The sequence below is a fragment of the Notolepis coatsorum genome (genome assembly GCF_963971535.1).
Source record: "Notolepis coatsorum genome assembly, chromosome: 8".
Classification (NCBI taxonomy): Eukaryota; Metazoa; Chordata; class Actinopteri; order Aulopiformes; family Paralepididae; genus Notolepis; species Notolepis coatsorum.
The window spans coordinates 75,938,525-75,958,750 of NC_140172.1; the positions used below are offsets into that span (position 1 = coordinate 75,938,525).

At 39.9% G+C, this 20,226-nt stretch overlaps 1 protein-coding gene across 1 annotated transcript in view; it reads right to left on the reverse strand.

The window, feature by feature from the left end:
• tmprss15 (transmembrane serine protease 15) overlaps window positions 1–8,454 on the reverse strand; it is a gene marked incomplete at both ends in the record, with an annotated part of 325,512 nt that extends 317,058 nt beyond the window's left edge. Inside the window, 3 exons of the mRNA XM_084320458.1 lie at window positions 7,090–7,232; window positions 7,563–7,630; window positions 8,362–8,454. Coding sequence (XP_084176584.1) covers window positions 7,090–7,232; window positions 7,563–7,630; window positions 8,362–8,454 — 304 coding nt within the window. The remainder of the gene's footprint in view (window positions 1–7,089; window positions 7,233–7,562; window positions 7,631–8,361) is intronic.
• Window positions 8,455–20,226: the final 11,772 nt, after the last annotated feature.

Here is a 20,226-nt window from a genome sequence, read left to right on the forward strand (position 1 = left end):
TAATCCAACGTGAACTCACCATTCCAGTGCAAAGAACAATCTTGTGGTCAGACTCCACGACAGTACTCACATGGATCCGGTCTGATTCGTGCAGATACAAGGTCTTCGTGGGAGTCAGAGTCACAGAGATTCAAGATTTAACAGAAGTAGCAAGCTGGAGGTATGTGGACACAAAACACAACCCAGCTGACGTCATCACCCGGGGAATGTCCCTGGATGACCTCACCCGTCACAACCTATACAGTGACGGGCCAGAGTTCCTCAAGCTCCCGGAAGAAGAGTGGCCTACACCCACCCCACGGGAAGCGAGTAAAGGGGAGGCAGAAAACAAGAAATCTATGTTCTGTGGATTGAACACACTCGTCTCCACAGACCCCGACATAGACGATTGCCTCACCCTAGAGAGTGCGCAGCTAAAGACATTCCTGTGGCACCACCCAGAGGTTCAGCTCACTACTGACATTACTGCAGCTGACTACGAAGAAGCAGAACTTCTTCTACTACAACGAGCCCAGAGAGACTCGTGCCCCGATGAGCTAGACTGTCTACAGGGAGCAAAGCCCGTCCCATCAGACAGCAGACTGCTCCACCTAGCCCCCGAGAGCGACGCCCATGGTCTCATCAGAGTGGGTGGTCGTCTGCGGAGAGCCCCAGACTTACCGGATGACGTCAAGTACCCGATAGTCTTAAACAGCCGACACAAGGTCACAGAGCTGATCATAAAGAAATACGACGAGGATGTGCATCACGCCGGGGCAGAGAGAGTCTTCGCGGAGATCAGACGTCGTTATTGGATACTGCAAGGGAGAGAAGCAGTGCGGCGCTTCCAGCGAACCTGTCTAGACTGTCGTAAGTGGCGAGCGCAGCCCAGTATACCCCGGATGGCTGACCTACCTCCCTGTCGCCTCCGACTCGGCGACAAGCCTTTTCACTCCACCGGTATGGACTGTTTCGGCCCGCTGTATATAAAGAAAGGAAGAGGAACCGAGAAGCGGTGGGGTATTGTATTCAAATGCATGACCACCCGAGCGATGCATATAGAACTCTTTCCAACCATGAGCACAGACTCATTCCTTATGGCCTTCCGAAGATTCACATCGCGGAAAGGCAAACCGTCTATATTATTGTCTGATCACGGGACAAACTTCAAAGGCGGAGAAAGAGAGCTGAGAGAGAGCTTCCAAGCTATGGGCCCAGAACTTAAGACCCACCTCGCTCCATACCAGATTGACTTCCAGTTTAATCCCCCGAACGCACCTCACTTCGGTGGAACTTGGGAACGAGAAGTACGTTCAATAAAGACAGCCCTGTACGCCGTGCTTGGGGCCCAGACCGTGGCGGAAGAAGTCCTAATGACAGTCCTCACGGAGATCGAGGGAGTATTGAACTCAAAGCCCCTCGGTTACGTCTCAAGTGATGTAGCAGATGTCGACCCAGTCACCCCCAACACACTCTTGATGGGGCGGCTGGACCCCGCGCTACCACAGACAATGTACAGGCCTGAAGAAGCGAACGGCCGAAGAATGTGGAGGTACAGTCAAGTATTGGCTGACAAGTTTTGGAACAGCTTCCTACTCCACTACCTACCGTCTCTACAGACCCGCCAGAAATGGGTGAAAGAGAGAGACAATTTGACAGAAGGAACAGTCGTCATGATTATCGATCAGTCACTACCCCGAGCTATGTGGCCGGCTGGCCGCGTAAGCAAAGTGATCACCGGTGCCGACGGAAAGGTCCGAGCAGCCGAAGTGCTCGTCCAAGGGCGGATCTACACCCGACCCGTGGCGAGGCTAATAGAACTGCCAAGGCTCCCCGATACTATCGATGACGACCATGACCCCATGACTTTGTGAACTGACCGACCCCTCACAACAGACATTGAGTAGTGGACAGTGCGGTTAATCTGTCTCTGCTTAGCTAATTAGGTGGGACTAATTAGGGTGCGGCTGTTACAAAGGATCAGATTAAACCGAATATATATATTTATTTATTGATATATATTGCATAGTATTTGTATATCGTTTGATATCCCTTGTATATTCCTTGTACATATACACGGAATATCCCTTTAGCCCAGACCATAATAGTTCATTCTCCTATTGGACAGCGGTCCACCGGCGCCAGGGACCGGCCTCCGGAGTCAGGTTCAAAGTCACCGTCAAGACGTGTCTGGACATGCCCGGCCTTGCCCAGGGATACGCGACAGAAATGAGATTGGTACTAGTTTGTTCACCGTGCGTATAAATACGGCGCAGGTGAATATAGAAGCCCCTTCTTAGCCTTAGTATGTTACCCAATAAGTTGAAGCCTCACCCACGATACAACGTGCGGTGAAGTATGGCCTGTTTGGCCCCAGAATAGAGCATTGAGACCGCGTGCGAATTAATAACTGAATTGTCAGAGTTTGGCGCTATACCGTCGAGTGCGACATATTTCTATTAAGTCAATAATAGTCTATTTGAGTATAGTGTATCGTGCGGTTAAAGTTCTACAGTGATCAGCATCTCCAACGCTTCCTCGTATTAGCTAGAGTTCTTATCCAGGCTGGGCTGACCACATGGCGCTTTCACCCGAGGAGACCTAGACGAGAACCGTATGGACATGTACACTGGATTAATCTACCCGACGACTACATAGCCCTTTGCGGCTGGAATATATTTGCTTTGGTCCTGTGATTTATGGAGCGGATAATCGCCGACGCCTGCACGTGTTGGATTTACCCCGCGAGGAGTCAAGTCGAGTTGGCGCCTCAGAGAGCCTGAGGCCGACTAGCTTTCTTCACTGTGGAGCTACAGTCTACGGAGAACAGCTGTATTCGTCTGTGGATCAAGAGGCTATTGCACCGGCTCCTGTACCTGGAGTCTCCTTAGTCATCGTTGACCAGACGTTCTACTACCGACAGATCTTCTACCCCTGCTGGCTTACAACCAGGGGGACCCTTCCAGTATCTCCCGCTATATTACTAGTGTACCATAGATATAATTCCCTAAGATTCAGGTCGTATAATTACCTCCTGCGTAACCAGAGAATGGACATTCAGTGTTGATTTGCCTACGCACATTCCTTTGCCTTACAAGTGCATTCAAAGAATAATGTAAAGTATCCTATGTACCTTTTGCTCCATTAAATACTTGATTATACCTTTGTTTGGAAACGATTTCATTGTGGGAAGTGTTCATCATATTCATATATCGTGTACTGTATGGCCAGTAATTAAAGTACATAAAGCGGTAGTGGTTTAATGATACCATACTTATCAATACAGTCAGGGAATTGTACCCCTCAGTTACAATTAGGATTAAATGGGTGAACCTATTATAAGCCGAAAATCTCAGAAACCAGTAGGGACAGTGAAAAACTCTGGAATGTACTGAATGAAATCATGGGTAAAAAATCTTCCCTGGCTTCGTTTGTGGAATCAGATGGTGGTATTTATCTGACAAAGCCTCTTCACATTGCTGATTATTTTAATGACTATTTTGTAAACAAGGTGTCCAAGCTTAGGCAGGGAATGGATAATATTGTCAATAACAACTCTCAGGTGTTGATAAAAGAACACATTATGAAGGATAAAAACTGTGTTTTTGAATTCCAACAGGTGGATATTGTGACTGTGGATGGGCTAATGCGCTCTCTACCAGTCTCATATCTCTGCACCAATCGGTCACATTTTTAATAGGTGTTTAATCAGTGGCATGTGTCCTTTGTTATGGAAGGAGGGAAAGATCATTCCACTTCCTAAATATGCTAAATTACCTCTTGGAGGTCCCAACAGTAGGCCTATTAGCATTTTACCTGTTCTCAGTAAATTACTGGAAAAGATTGTGTCTGAGCAAGTCCAGGCCTACTTTTCAGCTAATGACATAACAACTGTACACCAACATGCATACAGGGCCGGTCATTCGACCAGTACTGCTTTGACACAAATGTCTGATAGTTGGCTTTCAGCTATCGACAGTTCAATGCTGGTGGGTGCTATTATGTTAGACTTCAGTGCCGCATTTGATGTGATCGATTACAATCTTTTAATACAAAAACTCATCTGCTACGGTTTAATAATAACACAGCAATTTTATTTTTCAGGATTTATTTGTCCTCGAGGTCTCAGAGGGTCTATTTTAATGGTGCTTTGTCAGGCAGTAGAGGGTTAGAATGCGGTGTCCCACACAGGGGAGTTGCCTGGGGCCCCTCTTATTCTCTATTTTTACTAATGATATGCCTTTTTCTATTCATCAGGCTAGTCTGACTTTATATGCTGATGATTCAACACTTTATTATGCTGCAGCTACAGACTCTGAGCTTAATCAGGTTTTGGCTAGTGAATTGGACATTTTATATGACTGGATAAAAACAAATAAGCTGGTGCTTAACATATCAAAAACTGTTTGTATGCTTTTTGGGACCAATCAAAGATTGGCACGTAAACCTACATTGGTTCTACAAGTTGCAGGTATATATTTATGATTGTGTAATGAAGAAACTCTGACTGTATTGATTCCTCCATTGCCAAATAAAAACTCTGAACTGAACCTATACAGCAGGTTGAAAAAACTACGCTTCTAGGCCTTTGGCTTGATAGTACTTTATCATGGTCTGACAAACAAACAACAACAAAACTGTTTTTAAAATGGGTAGAGCTGTTGCTACTGCCAGAAAATGTGCACCATTCCTTCCATTTGCATTGTTTAATCAGATTGTTTGTGCTTTGGTTTTGTGTGTATTCATAAAAGTCCACAAATAAACAAACTATTAGACATTTGTTAATGATAAATAGGCTTCACTTTAGATTAGGGCACACAATAGCATCTGCAAATGATTTATAGATGTTTTATGAATGTCTTAACAAATCATTTGTTGAACATGAACAAATAAATGGAGGTACAGTATAGTAATTTTTTCATATTCATTTTTCAAAGCATCTACAAATGTGTTACTACACATTAAACAACATTATTTAATGATGAACAAATCAAGTACAAACATTTTTGATAATGAGTTATAAATAATGTAGAACTAATTTGTAAATGTTATACAAATATAGTTATAAATGATTTAATAATAATTTACGAATGTATATAAATGATTTGTTCATGATCAGTTCATTATCTACAAATACCTTATAAAGGTCTTATAACTGAGTGTTATTATAAAGTGTTACCGTTTATTTACATTAAAGTTGCACTACTCAGAGATAAAGGTATCTTCATTGTATTGGAAGTGATGATGAAAATATGTAGTTTGGCTTATTTTGGGTGAACAGACCCTTTAAATGGAGTGACCAATGAATGTGAGAGATGATGGCCATCACCTGACGGAGTGGTACTGGTTTGAGGTTGGATGGTTGATGGAGTAGAGCTGGTTTCAGGTGAGATGGTTGATGGAGTAGAGCTGGTTTCAGGTGATATGGTTGGTTGAACTGTTGTCTCATCTTCTTGTACTAAACAACAAAATATTTGAAAAAAGTTTGACATGTTTGGTATTTTCATGTAAATGAGCATGGGTTTGGTGCATGAAACCCACAATATCGATATTAGAGCCTTGCCGATGATGGGGTTTTGGGTGCCGATGCCATTATAGAATTGAATTAACTGAATTATATTTTAGCTGCAACCAAACTAGTTTGCATTGCATGTTCTATTCTATATTATATTCTAAATAGCGTAATCTTCACTAATAATGAATTTATCTTTATGTTAAGGTAATAGGTCTGTATATTAAAAAACACAATGTAATGAGTGAAGCTAGCTTCTAGCTTCACCTCTAGATGTTCATGTATCTTAAACAGGCACCCCCAAAAGTGGCCATTTTAGTTTTCGTTTCTGAGGACTGCATACTTTTTTTTTTGCAAACCAAAATACTATACTTTATACTTATAGCACATGCATGAGCCTGGTCTCTTTTGAAAGATGACATTCTGAAGTTTCTGATACAATAAAGAAGTTCACTTTTAGTGCTAAAGAAATAGAGTAACATAGGTCTGAACTTGAGTTGTAGAAAGACTTGTTACTCACGTTTTTCTGTAGTTAGTAGTGCAGAAGTAGTATTTCCAAGAAAATTGGTATGGCTGAAAAAACACCCTGGGCCCATAGCCTGAAGGCTTGTGTAGTACATGTCCAGATTTCATAAAAATCCGTTCAGAAATTAGTGATAAGAAGCGGTTTTGGTCAAAAGTGAGAGAGCTCAGAAAACAATTTTCTCATTGACTCCAATGCATTCGACAGAGAATTATCTTCCTGTATTCGCTCGTGACTTTTCACCTAGATCCCTGATTCGCTCATTTCCATTGGAAAAGCCACACTCATTCGTTACAACCCTGTCCAATAATTTTCGAGATCGCCAAATGATTGACGGAGGTAGAGGCTTGAGAGTCAGGAGTGGTATTTGAAAAAATAAAAAGTCTGCCGTCTACTTCGGCGCACGCCTCACATATCGGCATGTAATTCGAGAACCGCTGAACGCCAAAGTGGCGCATTGCGCCGTGGGCAAATCGTCCTCAAGAAGGCCCACATGTGGGCCGTTGCGTGTTAATTAACTGGACTGATCCTTCTAGCTTCACCTCTAGATGTTCATGTATCTTAACTGGACTGATCCTTCTAACTTCATCTCTAGTGAAATAAATACAAGCCAGTGATTATATGGGCAGAATAAACACAAATAATAATAATAATAATAATAATAATAATAATAATAATAATAATAATAATAATAATAATAATAATAATAATAATAATAATAATAATAATAATAATAATAATAATAATAATAATAATAATAATAATAATAATAATAATAATAATAATAATAATAATAATAATAATAATAATAATAATAATAATAATAATAATTATTATTATTATTATAATTATAATTATTAATAATAATAATAATAATAATAATAATAATAATAATAATAATAATAATAATAATAATAATAATAATAATAATAATAATAATAATAATAATAATAATAATAATAATAATAATAATAATAATAATAATAATAATAATAAAGAGGAGGATACTTATTGGCTTATTGGCCCATAAAGGAAATACAACCAATCAAAGAACAGTTAGGCTATTCTGCTCTACCTGTGATTTGGATGCTGTTGATGTCGATCACCAGTGTCCCGCCCACAGTATTGTATAGCCCCGCCCTCAGCTCTTGTTCAGCTTCTTTCACATCCACAGTCTGACTGAACCACAGGTCAAAGGTCACCACCACACTGCCCCTACTGCAGACAGAGAGAGAGAGAGACAGACAGACAGACAGACAGACAGACAGACAGACAGACAGACAGACAGACAGACAGACAGACAGACAGACAGACATCAATAAATCAATCAACCAATCAACCAATCAATCAATCAATCAATAAACCATTCAATCAATCAATCAATCAACCAATCAATCAATCAAACAATCAATCAATCAATCAATAAATCATTAAATCAATCAATAAACCAATCAATCAAACAATCAATCAAACAATCAATCAAACAATCAAGCAAGCAATCAATCAAGCAATCAATTATTCATATAAAGAACATTTCTGTAATCTCACTTGAATGCCAAAACCTGACAGGCCTTAAAGTCATCGTTCAGGAGACTCTGCCTGTACGTCTCTGCTACCTGAGAGAAGCCACAGGGGTTAACACTGTAGTTAAGTGATGTTGTGACACCAACATGTGGTCAGCAACAGGAAAATATGCGTTATTTTTTTCCGTAGCCCCATTTTGCGGAGACGCTCTCTGATTGGCCACTTCATGTGACATGTGCGCCCAATTGTGTGACGCCTGTTTCTACACCGGTTAAGCTTAGGCACTCTTTCGAAGTTGGTTAAGGTTAGAGTTTGTCTTAGAGCAGGGCGATAGAACACCAGCCCTGATTCCAAACTCTAACCTTAACCAACTTCGAAAGAGTCGCCTAAGCTTAACCAGTGATAAACTAGGCGTTAGGTAGTTTGCAGGCTGTTAGACCCGGAAATGGGCAAAGACACAGCTCATCACGCGATTCGGCCGCACATGTCAGTGGCCAATCAGAGAGCGTCAGTCAGTGGCCAATCAGAGAGCGTCTCCGCAAAATGCGGCTACGGAAAAAAATTCTGGGTAAAATATCAAATCTGTGTTTTATTGAAACCTTTATTTACACTTGAAAAACAGTGGGTTGCCCTCATTTTCAGTATCAGCTGCTACATACATGTAAAGGTTTTAGTAAAAACGGTATTGGCACCAGACAGTATGTGAATATCTACTGAATATACACCAAATGTGTACAGATATCTTACCAAATATATACAAATATCTTACCAAATATATACAAATATATACAAATATCTTACCAAATATATACAAATATCTTACCAAATGCTCAACATCAAAAGCCAGGGATTTGAACTGCTGACTGGAGCTGTTGGACAGTTCCTCTGTGAAGACAGCTCCCTCTGTAATGACCATCTGTCCTCTGAAGACTGTTTCTGATACCTCTAGATAGATATTGTTATTATTATTATTGTAGTTGTTGTTGTTGTTGTTGTTGTTGTTGTCAGAATTAGCTCTCTGCGTTGAATTGAACTCATCCTAACTATTAGGAGCAGTCAATAAAACAATGGACACCAACATTGTCATCTCTCTTATGACAACCTCCTTGGAAGTTCCTAAGAGAAAGCCGACGCGTGGAGAGGTTGTCTTAAGTTGCCAAAATGATCGCAGCTGCGAACCCCTGAATCAAGTACGTCACTCATTCACAAACTGGAAGCATGTTCTTCTACACCTGAATTTGCACACAGACGCCAGCTCCTTATAAGGCGAGGGCCGTGTGCAAAACGTAAACGAGAGGCTCCCCTGTATTCAACAGGTAGCGTGGAAGCTATTTGCAACTGATCAAAATTAGATTAGATTCAAATGTATTGTCATTAAACAGCACACTATAGCTAGCTGGCTACCTGCCGCAGCGTGCACACACACACACACACACACATGCACACGCACACACACACGTGCGCACTTACTGTAGTCTACTCTACGTGCATAATGAATGAACAGTATGCTTATATTATTCGAATGACTTGTTTTATTAGGAGATCGCAGATACTGTGCTGCCCTATAGTAGTCATAATGTAGTCCTACTACAGTACAGTACAGTACAGTAGCCTACAGTACAGAGGTGGGCTTCCCACTCTCCAAGACATTTACAACAAGCGTTGCAGGAGTAAGGCTAATAGAATAATCAAAGACTCTAGTCACCCTAACAACTGCCTCTTTGAACTGCTGCGGTCAGGCAAGCGATACCGGAGTCTCATGGCCAGTACAGAGAGACTCAGAAGGAGCTTCTATCCCCAGGCCATCAGGATGCTCAATGACAATAACACTATGTAACAAACCATCAAATACACTCACAGCACACACATCCACACGTACACACTCACTTTAAATAAACAACTCACTGTAGCACCCACTTTACCCACTTTAGACACTTTAACACACTTTATATGTATATTTATTGGTAAAGAGATTTGCACTACAACTCATACATCATTGCACCTTACCCTAAGTTGTACCTCATCCCATTTCTGCATTGTACTGTATATTGTATTGTAACTCAGTTACAAATTATTTTCTACTCTGTATTGCATATTGTATTGATAGAATAGCCCTGTTTTTCAATGTGTACATAATGTAAATATCTGTCAATGACAGCAGACATCTCCTCTGACACTCAGGCTTTATGCTGGGGAGCAGACAGGGAAGAAATATTGTTAGAACTCTCCATAAGCAGAGCAGGCAGAGTGCTGGAGATGGGGGAGTAGTGGGTTGGCTAGGGAAGAGAGTGGGTTGGCTAGGGATTGGAGTTACTATCAACAGAGAAGCCATTGCTATGGGGAAGAGATAGAGAAAGGGTGAGAAATTTGGGTCGTAGGTGAGACGGAGATGCATTGCGCGGTTGCTATGGGCTGTCAGCCGTTGCTAAGCTGGGAGTTCTTCCGGGTTTGGTCAGACTAAGGAACGAAGTGTGGACACGTAGACAGAGACCTCAGGAGCTAGAGGGTGGGGAAGGGAAGCTGACGTGTGGCCCCACCCTCCGGTTGCCACGAGCTAGCTTCGGCTAACAGGGAAGGCTTTTTGGATAACACTAGGCCGCGACAACCACCATCGGACTAATAGCAGAAGAGACGGTAGAATAATGAATTAAGACTTTTTCAAGGACCTTTCAGAACTGTTTTTCCATCTTGTACAGAGTATGTTTATGAGAATAAACATAACATCCAGGAGAGGTATCCTGTTTCCAGTGTCTCGTTAATTCTTTTTGAGATTAATGTATGAACGGGGCAGGAGAGAGGGTATATGGAATATTAATACAGTCTATTCCACTATAGCTATATCCATGTGATTAGCTTTAGTTCTTATTTATTTATCCACTGTCATTTGCAGTGTTGGTGTAGTTTTTTTTCTTTTTTTTTGGACATCACAATGCGTCTTGAGGCATGACTGTAAATGTAAAAAAATATGTTTATCATACAAATATTGTCATATTTATTATTATTATGATTATTTAATTCCAGCGATGTCTGTATAGTTGATATCAAGGCAATCACCATGATTCCTCTCAAATAAAGCCCTTAAGAACACGGCACACACCAGTCTATCCAACCTACGACTGCTCTTCAGCGCTCCTAAATCCCTGCTCTTAGTTAAGACCATTGGTGAATCCCAAAATCGGTCAGAACATTTCTTAAGACCTTTTCAGGCCGATTTTGGATTCAGGAACGGTCCCTTCTCAGGGATTCGCTCATAGCTAAGAGCAGGGTTTAAGAGCGCTGAAGAGCAGTTGGTGTGCGCCGTATTTGTAAAGCTGTAGCACTATTTTCAGAAATTCCGCTTAAAGGTACATGCCCAAGTAAATGGAAGATTGCTCCACTTCTACAAGGTCAATTTGCATGTACTTGGTATCTAGGAACATCTAGGGACCTGGGGGTATGTATTCCCAGTGTCAGAAATATTGTGTATGTTACTAGGCTTGAGTAAATTGTAATCTTTGCTGGTGAATAACACCATGTTACAGTTTTGCTGGAACCGAGCTCGCTCACTGAGCTCACCACCTTATTGAGATAAAGTGTACACATTTGTAGATACAGTAATAAATTATAATACATTATAATTATAAATTCATATTTGACCTTGAACTTGACCTTGACCTTATTATGGCCAAATATATGGATAGGGAAAAGGCTCCTCTTTCCAATGGCAGTGTTAAATCTGGATTTAGTCATTTCCTCACGGTTTTACGATAAAATAGATATAATTAGCATTTTTTTCGATAGATTCATATTTTCGGTAAATCTTAAAAACATTGGTAAAAATGAAAATATACACTTTGACTGCTGTTTTGATAGGGTTAAGGTCTTTACTCTTGGCTACATTTGAAAAAGTAACACAACAGTAAAACCTCTTAACATCCAAGTTAAGCACATGTGGGCCCTCTTGAGGACGATTCACGACGCGCCACTTTGAAGTCCTCTAGCGGCTCGGGTGTGCATTTCTGTTAATACAATATATATAGAATTAAAGCCCCATTTGTTGCCTGTCCAATGCCGTTTCAGGCGACGGAATCAATTCAGCGGTTCTCGAGTTACATGCCGATATCTGAGGCGTGCATCAAAGTACACGACAAAGTACACAACACGTACACGACTCCCGGGGCTCTAGCTCCGTCAATCATTTGGCGATCTCGAAAATGTTTGCACAGGGTTGTAGCCAATGAGTGTGGCTTTCCAATGATACCCCAAGTGGGGATCTAATACGGTCTCTATTGATCGATTTATGAAAAAAGGGGACCCTACAGCTTAACAGGTTAATGGCTTTATTTCGGATGAATCATGGTGATTGCGTTCATGTCGATGTTCATGTCGATTCTACATCCTTGGAATTAAATAATCATAATAATAATAATAAATACGACAATATCGGGCGGCTGGGTGGCGTAGCGGAGATTGCGCTTGTCACCAATCCAAGCGACTCCGGTCTCGAATCCCGGTGTCAGCATTGCCTGCGGCTTGGACCAGTCGTCATACTATCTCAATTGACAGAGGTAGCGGGTGGAAGTCGATGGGTGGGGATTGGATGGTGTGGACAGTGACTCCTACAGGTCGGTTGGGTGATGCCTGCACAGCAGAGACAGGAAGTATCGGGGGCAGTGTGAGCCTCCCACGCGTTACTCCTCGCCACTGAGAGTCCGCGCTGTCTGGTGAAAAGATGCGACAGGCTGCATCCTTGTGTACCGGAGGGGACACGTGATGCAAGGCTTCTATCCTCACTACAGCCGACCAGTGGGAGGCATAGTCTAGTAACGTTCAAGACAGGGGAGGGGAGAATTGGCAATACGAAATTGGGATGGGAGATAAAATGGCAAAATAAGGAGAAAAAGTGTCTCAATTTTTTTTTTCAAAAATACGACAATATGATAAAAAGGTACGTTTTACATTTACAGTCTTGCCTCAAGAGGCATTGGGTCTCATTCACCAAAGGACATAAGACAAAAGATCAGACAAAATTGTGTCCTAGCTCCACTTAAGTGGAGTTACGATGACATTTTTTCTTAACTTTTGTCTTAAGTCCGTTGGTGCATGTCATAAAATATATCTATATCTTTTTTCTTTGTATTCTCTTTTTTCCCCTCCTTTTTCGGTTTTTCTCCCATCTCAATGTTAGTCGTTATGCCAATTCCCAATCCCCTTCCTGGTCGTTGCGCACTCTACCCCCTACCGTCGGTCTGGGAGGGCGGAGACTATCACATGCTTCCTCCGACACATGTGTAGCCAGCCCACCGCTTCTTTTCACCTGGCAGTGCGGACTCTCACTGGGGGAGTGTAACATGTGGAAGGGTCACACTACCTCCCCCAGATCCTTCCCTCGCTGTGCAGGCGCCCCGACCGAACTGTAGGAGTCGCTTTTTACAACAACCAGGACCCACCCCACCGGCTTTCCCACCCGCTGACACTGCCAATTGTGTCAGTATGGACGGCCAACCAAGCCGGAGGTACCGCAGCTGGATTCGATCCCACTGTCTCTGCGGTGGTAGACAGACGCTTAGTCCGCTGTGCGACCCGGCCGCCTTAAAATATATCTATATCTATATGTATATAGATATAGATATGGATATGAAGGATGGTATGTCATATAACACACATATGTAAAGATATGTCATAGAATATATAAGATGATAGGTGATATATATCGTTTTTTATATTCATTTATTTATTTTTGATGACATATCTTTCTATATATATATATATAAGCTATAGATATACAACAATTTGTTGTGTCTATATACTGTATATTGGTATATACTAGGAAGGTTAAGAAGGTCTATCTGTATATAAGAAGATATGTTATAAAACATAATAGAGAAATATGTCCACAAAGTGATTATTTGGCCAAATAATCTTTATTTATTTTTTTTACTTTTCAGAGGCAAAAATGTATGTCCCCAATACTAGGTTATGTAGCTTTATTCTCAATACTAGGTTATCTAGCTTTATTCTCAATACTAGGTTATCTAGCTTTATTCTCAATACTAGGTTATGTAGCTTTATTCTCAAGGCTAAAATACTAGACATTCTTACTGTTAGTCTCCAGGACCTGCAGCCAGGTGACGGTTATGAGGCCCAGACAGACCATCAGCAGAACAGAACACACCACACTCAGCAGCAGCTCCGTGGAGGAGCAGTGGTTCCTCCCACGCCTCATGGTTCAAAACCCTGAGAGGTACAGACACATGGTCAACATGCTCTTGAGTAAGGCATTACATCCCAAAATGCCCAAATAGTGGCCATTAGAAAACACATTAAGAATGATGTGTTCTTATTCAACTATCATGGAGCTTGGTTAAATAAGCATGTATTCTTAGTCATCTAACTGGATAAATAAGCATGTATTCTTAGTCATCTAACTGGTTAAATAAGAATGTGTTCTTAGTCATCTAACTGGTTAAATATGAATGTGTTCTAAGTCATCTAACTGGTTAAACAAGAATGTGTTCTTAGTCATCTAACTGGTTAAATAAGAATGTGTTCTTAGTCATCTAGCTGGTTAAATAATAATGTGTTCTTAGTCATCTAGCTGGTTAAATAAGAATGTGTTCTAAGTCATCTAGTTACACATCTGAATGTATGAATATTGAATGTGGTGTCCCTCAAGGTTCGGTCCTGGCGCCCAAACTTTTTATTTTGTATATTAATGATATGAAGTGTCAAACATATTGCAATTTGTTTTATTCGCTGATGATACAAATGTCTTCAGTTCAGGAAAATACCGTAACAAATTAGCAGATGACAATGTAAATTAAATGTGTAAACTCAAGATATGGTTTGATAATGTAGGTTTCCATAGCTATGCGGATGATACACAACTGTACATATCTGCTGAATGGTAAATGGCTGCTTCTTTTATATAGCGCTTTTATCCAAAGTGCGTTACAATTTGTTACTCACATTTTACCCATTCACTCACACACTCACACATTCACACACCGACGGCAGAGGCAACCATGCAAGGTGCCAACCTGCTCATCGGGAGCACATAGGGGTTAAGTGTGTCTTGCTCAAGGACACATCAACACGCTGCCTGGGAGGAGCGGGAATCTAACCGGGAACCTCCAGATTACCAGATGACTGATCTACCTCCTGAGCCACTGTCGCCCCCATTTGCTGAACCAAATGATACAGCTATTAACTCCATCACAGACTGCTTATTGGCAATAAATAAATGGATGAGTAAGAACTTCCTGAAACTAAACGAGAACAAAACTGATATTATATAATTATCGGCCCCAAAACAAAAAAATAAACGTTAATAAAGAACCTGGGAGGACTAACCCCTTGGATCAAATCTGAGGTCACAAGTCTCGGGGTTATCATAGATTCAGAACTGAACTTCAATTCTCATATTAACAAAGTGACCAAAACATCGTTCTTCCATCTCAGAAATATAGCAAAAGTACGACCATTTATGAATCAAAATTATGCTGAGAAGCTAATTCATGCATACATATCTAGCTGGTTAGACTACTGTAATGCACTTTTTACAGGTCTCCCTAAGAAAACCACAAAGAGGCTTCAGCTAATCCAAAACTCTGCAGCCCAACTGCTTATAACCAAAAGGAGAGAGCACATTAGTCCAGTCTTAGCTGCTCTACACTGGCTTCCTGTAACATTTAGAATTGACTTCAAGGTCCTTCTCCTTACATACAAAGCTCTAAAATGGACAGGGACCTAGCTACATCGCCAACACTCTAATAAATTACAGGCCAGCAAGAACACTGCGATCATCAGCTGCTGGACTACTAGAGGCTCCCAGAAACAGTAAAAAGAGGATCGGTAATGCAGCCTTTATCAACTATGCCCCAAAACTATGGAACAAACTATCCCAAAACATCAGGGAAGCCAGACGTCTTCAAAAGACAGCTTAATCTCTTTGCTCAGGCATTTAAATGAAACATCAGGGATATCATGACACAAATTGTACTTAACTGCACTATTCTTGCATGGTCATGCTGGACCTACAAAAGGCCTTCGACACTGTCATCACTCCATTCTAATGGACAAGCTAAAAGCAATTGGTTTTGATAGCTTATCAGTGAGCTGGATGCAATCCTACCTGGAGGGGAGAGAACAGATGGTAGAGGTAAACGGTACTCTATCCCCCCCCCTCACAGTGAGCTGTGGTGTTCCACAAGGAAGCATACTAGGACCGCTACTCTTCCTAATTTATGCAAATGACATGTCGTCAGCCTGTGACTGCAACTTGTTCCTGTTTGCGGACGACTCAGCCCTGCTGGTCTCTGACAGGAACAAGTTGCAGGTTGAAAAAACCCTCAGCTCGGAACTAGGCAAAATCTGCATATGGCTCGCTGATAACAAACTTTTACACATTACACATGGGCAAAACAGAGTCCATTCTCTTCGGTTCAAATAACAAACTCAGCAAGACCGACGGCTTCTCAGTTACAGTGGGTGACAATATTGTCACAAGGAAAGACGAAATTACCTACCTGGGTTCCATCCTAGAGGCAAATCTTTCCTGTGACAAAATGGCATCCAATGTAATAAAAAAAGTCAACCAACAAACTAGATTCTTGTACCGGATCTCCTCTCTGGTAAACAAGAATACCCTGAAGACTCTGGCAGGAGCACTCATTCAAGGGTACTATGACTATGCATGCACCTTATGGTATCAAAGCACCTCAAAGGCGCTTAAAACAAAATTACAAACATCACAAAACAAACTGGTCAGACTACTACTTGACCTGAACCCCAGAACCCACCTCACCCCTGCCCACTTTGACAACCTAGGATGGCTTAGAGTAGACGACAGAGTACAGCAACTTGCAATGGGCCTGGTCTACAAGATACACTATACAACCGGGGTGCCCATGTACATGTCAAAATACTTCCCAAAGGTCAGTGAATACCACAACCACTACACCAGAGGAAGCTCAACAAATCATGTTAAACCCCGATTCGGCTCAAACAAGGGACTAAACACGTTTCGCAATTATGCCACAACAATGTGGAACGCCCTACCCAAAGCTGTAAAGGAATGTGAATCCCTGCCCACATTCAAAACCGCTCTTAAAGAGCACCTACGGGAGGCTGCAATTCGAAACTGGCCACCGTAAATGCCCAAAACCCCCACCACCTCCTAATAGACAGTCTCCTCCCCACTGCATGTATATATTCCCTCCCCGCCGTATGTATATTTCTCTCCCACCCACCCACCCCCTCCTAATGTACAGTCCCCTCCCCATCATATGTATATACTCTGTCAGGATCTAGGGGTAACAGTACTGTATATTTGAATACCGTTTATGTCACAAATGTATCAGTACTAAATACCTATATGTCCCTATGCCATAAATGTCATGTATGTTGTGTATGTCATAAATGTCTATATGAATTGAAAATGGGGGACCCTGATGGAAACAAGACAAACGTCTTTCTCAGGTCTGCATCCCCTTAACAATTGTATGTATTGAGCCGTACTGTATTGTACCCATTCTGCAATCTGTTAAATAAAGTTTTCATTCATTCATTCATTCATTCATTCATTCATTCATTCATTCATTCATTCATTCATTCATTCATTCATTCATTCATTCATTCTTACCCAACCTACTTTTATACACTTCCTATCAAATTGTGTCGGTTCTATGCAAATTTTATCTCACTACCTCCTATGCACTGTAATTTTAAGAGCACTGCTCTGTTGTAATTCAAAATTGAACTATTTGATCACACTTTTTACTTCTTACTGATGCACTGCTCTGTTGTATGTTAAATACCCTGTTGTATGTCCGTTCTATTTTTATCATTTTAGCCTATTTTTAAACTGAATAATTTTAAACTATTTTTATTATTTGTATTACTGAATGAAACTGTAAACAGAAAGGCCTATTGGGATGCTAGATCCTAATGTGAAACACTGTGATTTACCTTACATTGCTACCTCTCTATATGTTTATGCTTGCTTATGCCTGTATTTTTTTACTGTTGTGAAGCACTTTGAACTGCAACTTCTGTATGAAAAGTGCTATACAAATAAAGTTATTATTATTATTATTATAATGTTCATAAAAAAGAAGGTACTGTAGCCAAGAGTGTTTTTGTTTTGAACAAGGCAAAAAATTTGCTTGATTATAATTCTATGCGAATATTATATTGTTCACTCATCCTACCATATTTGAGCATGTGTGGAAGTGTGGGGTAACACGTATGAAAGTAACATAAAGCCATTATTTATATTACAGAAGAGAGCAGTAAGAATAGTTCACAAAGAACTTGAACTTGAACTTGAACTTGAACAAAGTAGATTCAAGAGAACATACCAATGAATTATTTATTAAATCCAGACTATTGAAACTTAAAGAGTTAGCTGAAATACAGACTTTATTAGTTTTGTTTAGAGCAAAATGCAGAGTATTACCAGCAAATATACATAGGTTGTTTGTTCCCTGTCCAGATGACAGCAGAAGGAAATAAAACTGTAAGCACCAATTTGCACAAACCACCTTAAAACAAAGGTGCACCTCAGTTATAGGTATCAAACTATGGAACTCTTTGCAGAATTATGAAAAGAGTTCTACTAATATATTTCACTTCAAAAGGTTGTAGAAAAGATAAATAGACAGTATAGCACAGTTTAGTAGAATAATATAATAATAATAATAATAATAATAATAATAATAATAATAATAATAATAATAATAATAATAATAATAATAATATATTAAAATATTGTATAATACTATAGCTATACCAATGTATACCAATATAGTGTAGTAGTATGATTTAGTTATATTATAATAAAATTAAAATAATACAATTATATAGTATATAGAAGTATAATATAGAATAATACATTATATAAATATATAAATAAATATGTGTGTGTGTATAAATGAATGAACCTAAATATGCAATTCTGATGTATTTATTTGCTAAAAGTATTTATTTATGTTAATTGAATTGTGTTGATGTTTCCATTTCTGCTAAATAAGTATGTACATTCTGTTTGGTTTGGTAAACATTGCAATTAGTCTATCAGTGTACTCTTGTGTGTAGGGGCAGGTACAAATAAGAATTTTCTTCTTCCTGTTCCTTTCGGCCATTGAATTTAGTGGAGCATATGTACTGTTGCACTGTAGTAATAATAATAATAATAATAATGTACGAACAATTTTTTTTTTAATGAATCTAACTTGTTAAATAAGAATGTGTTCTTAGTAAACTAACTGGTTAAATATGAATGTATTTTTACTTACCTGCTTATTTCCTCGTTCTTTTTTGTTGATAGTCCGTCTCTCAGTCTTGTACTCTCAAACAGCCTTTCTGTTTCAGCATTCTTTTTTTCAAAAAGTACTTTATAAAAAGTTTAAATTATTTGTCTATGTGTTTGTATTATTTATTATTATTATTATTATTATTATTATTATTATTATTATTATTATTATTATTATTATTATTATTATTATTATTATTATTATTATTATTATTATTATTATTATTATTATTATTATTATTATTATTATTATTATTATTATTGCTAACAGGTCATACTCTGACAGTACTCGTATGTTTCCAGTTGCTGGTTTGTTTCCGCTCTGAAGTGAGTCTTTGACTGAAGTTTACTGTCGTAAAGCCTTCCTTATAACCTGCTATTGGGCCATGAGAGTTCCTACATTTACATATTACCAAGGTAAGGAAGGTTACTCTCAAAATGTAATCCATTACTTGGTAAGAGTAACTAAATGTAATCCATTCCTAGTTAATTAGTAACGTGTTTAAAATTGTTATCAGTAACATGATTCACTGGAATACCTAAACTTTCCCTAAAAAAATCATAGAATATTCAAACTAATTAATTATTCCAATGAATTAACATCATATTTTATAGATCTTGGAAGTAATAAAAAATGTAGAAGGTTATCAGATTGTGTTACTGGTTTTGAATATTCCAGTCTGGTTATATTTCTGATCAACCAGTAATCTGTAATGGATTACAGTTTAACAGTAATCCTTTGAAACTGTGCTGATCTATCTCTACGGGGTAATTACAGTTCAACAGTAATCCTCTGAAGCTGTGCTAATCTATCTCTAATGGGTAATTATACAGCTTTTATTGAGCCATAAATGGACAAACAGCCTTCTGTGAACCACAGATGAAGTGAGGGGCGACCATTTAATAACGATAGGTTATGTAGATAACCTAGTTATATTAGTATTGGCTAAGCGTCCCGCTCTGAGCCTTACGAGATACTCTATATCTCCTGTGATACCTAATGTATCTCCCACGAACAAAAAACACATGCACCCCACCTGTATGGGGCCCCGCCCCTTATGGTGGTACCACCCATATAACCATGACTCTGGTCATGAAACACCCTTCCTCGCCAAAAACCCGTCCCAGGAAAAGACCCCTCAAGAGGGAACTCAGGGCGCGCAGAGCGGGACGCTTAGCCAATACTAATATAACTAGGTTATCTACATAACCTATCGTTATATTTCGTATAGCATCGCGTCCCGCTCTGAGCCTTACGAGATAATGGGGAAGAGCGGGCGCGAGACCCGACAGATGTACCCCCTGAGGACCCGTAAGCCCACATCAAGGGGTGCGGGGAGCCCTGTCACCCCATCCTTCCTAACGAAGGGGGGGCGCAGTCAACTCCACCTGAAT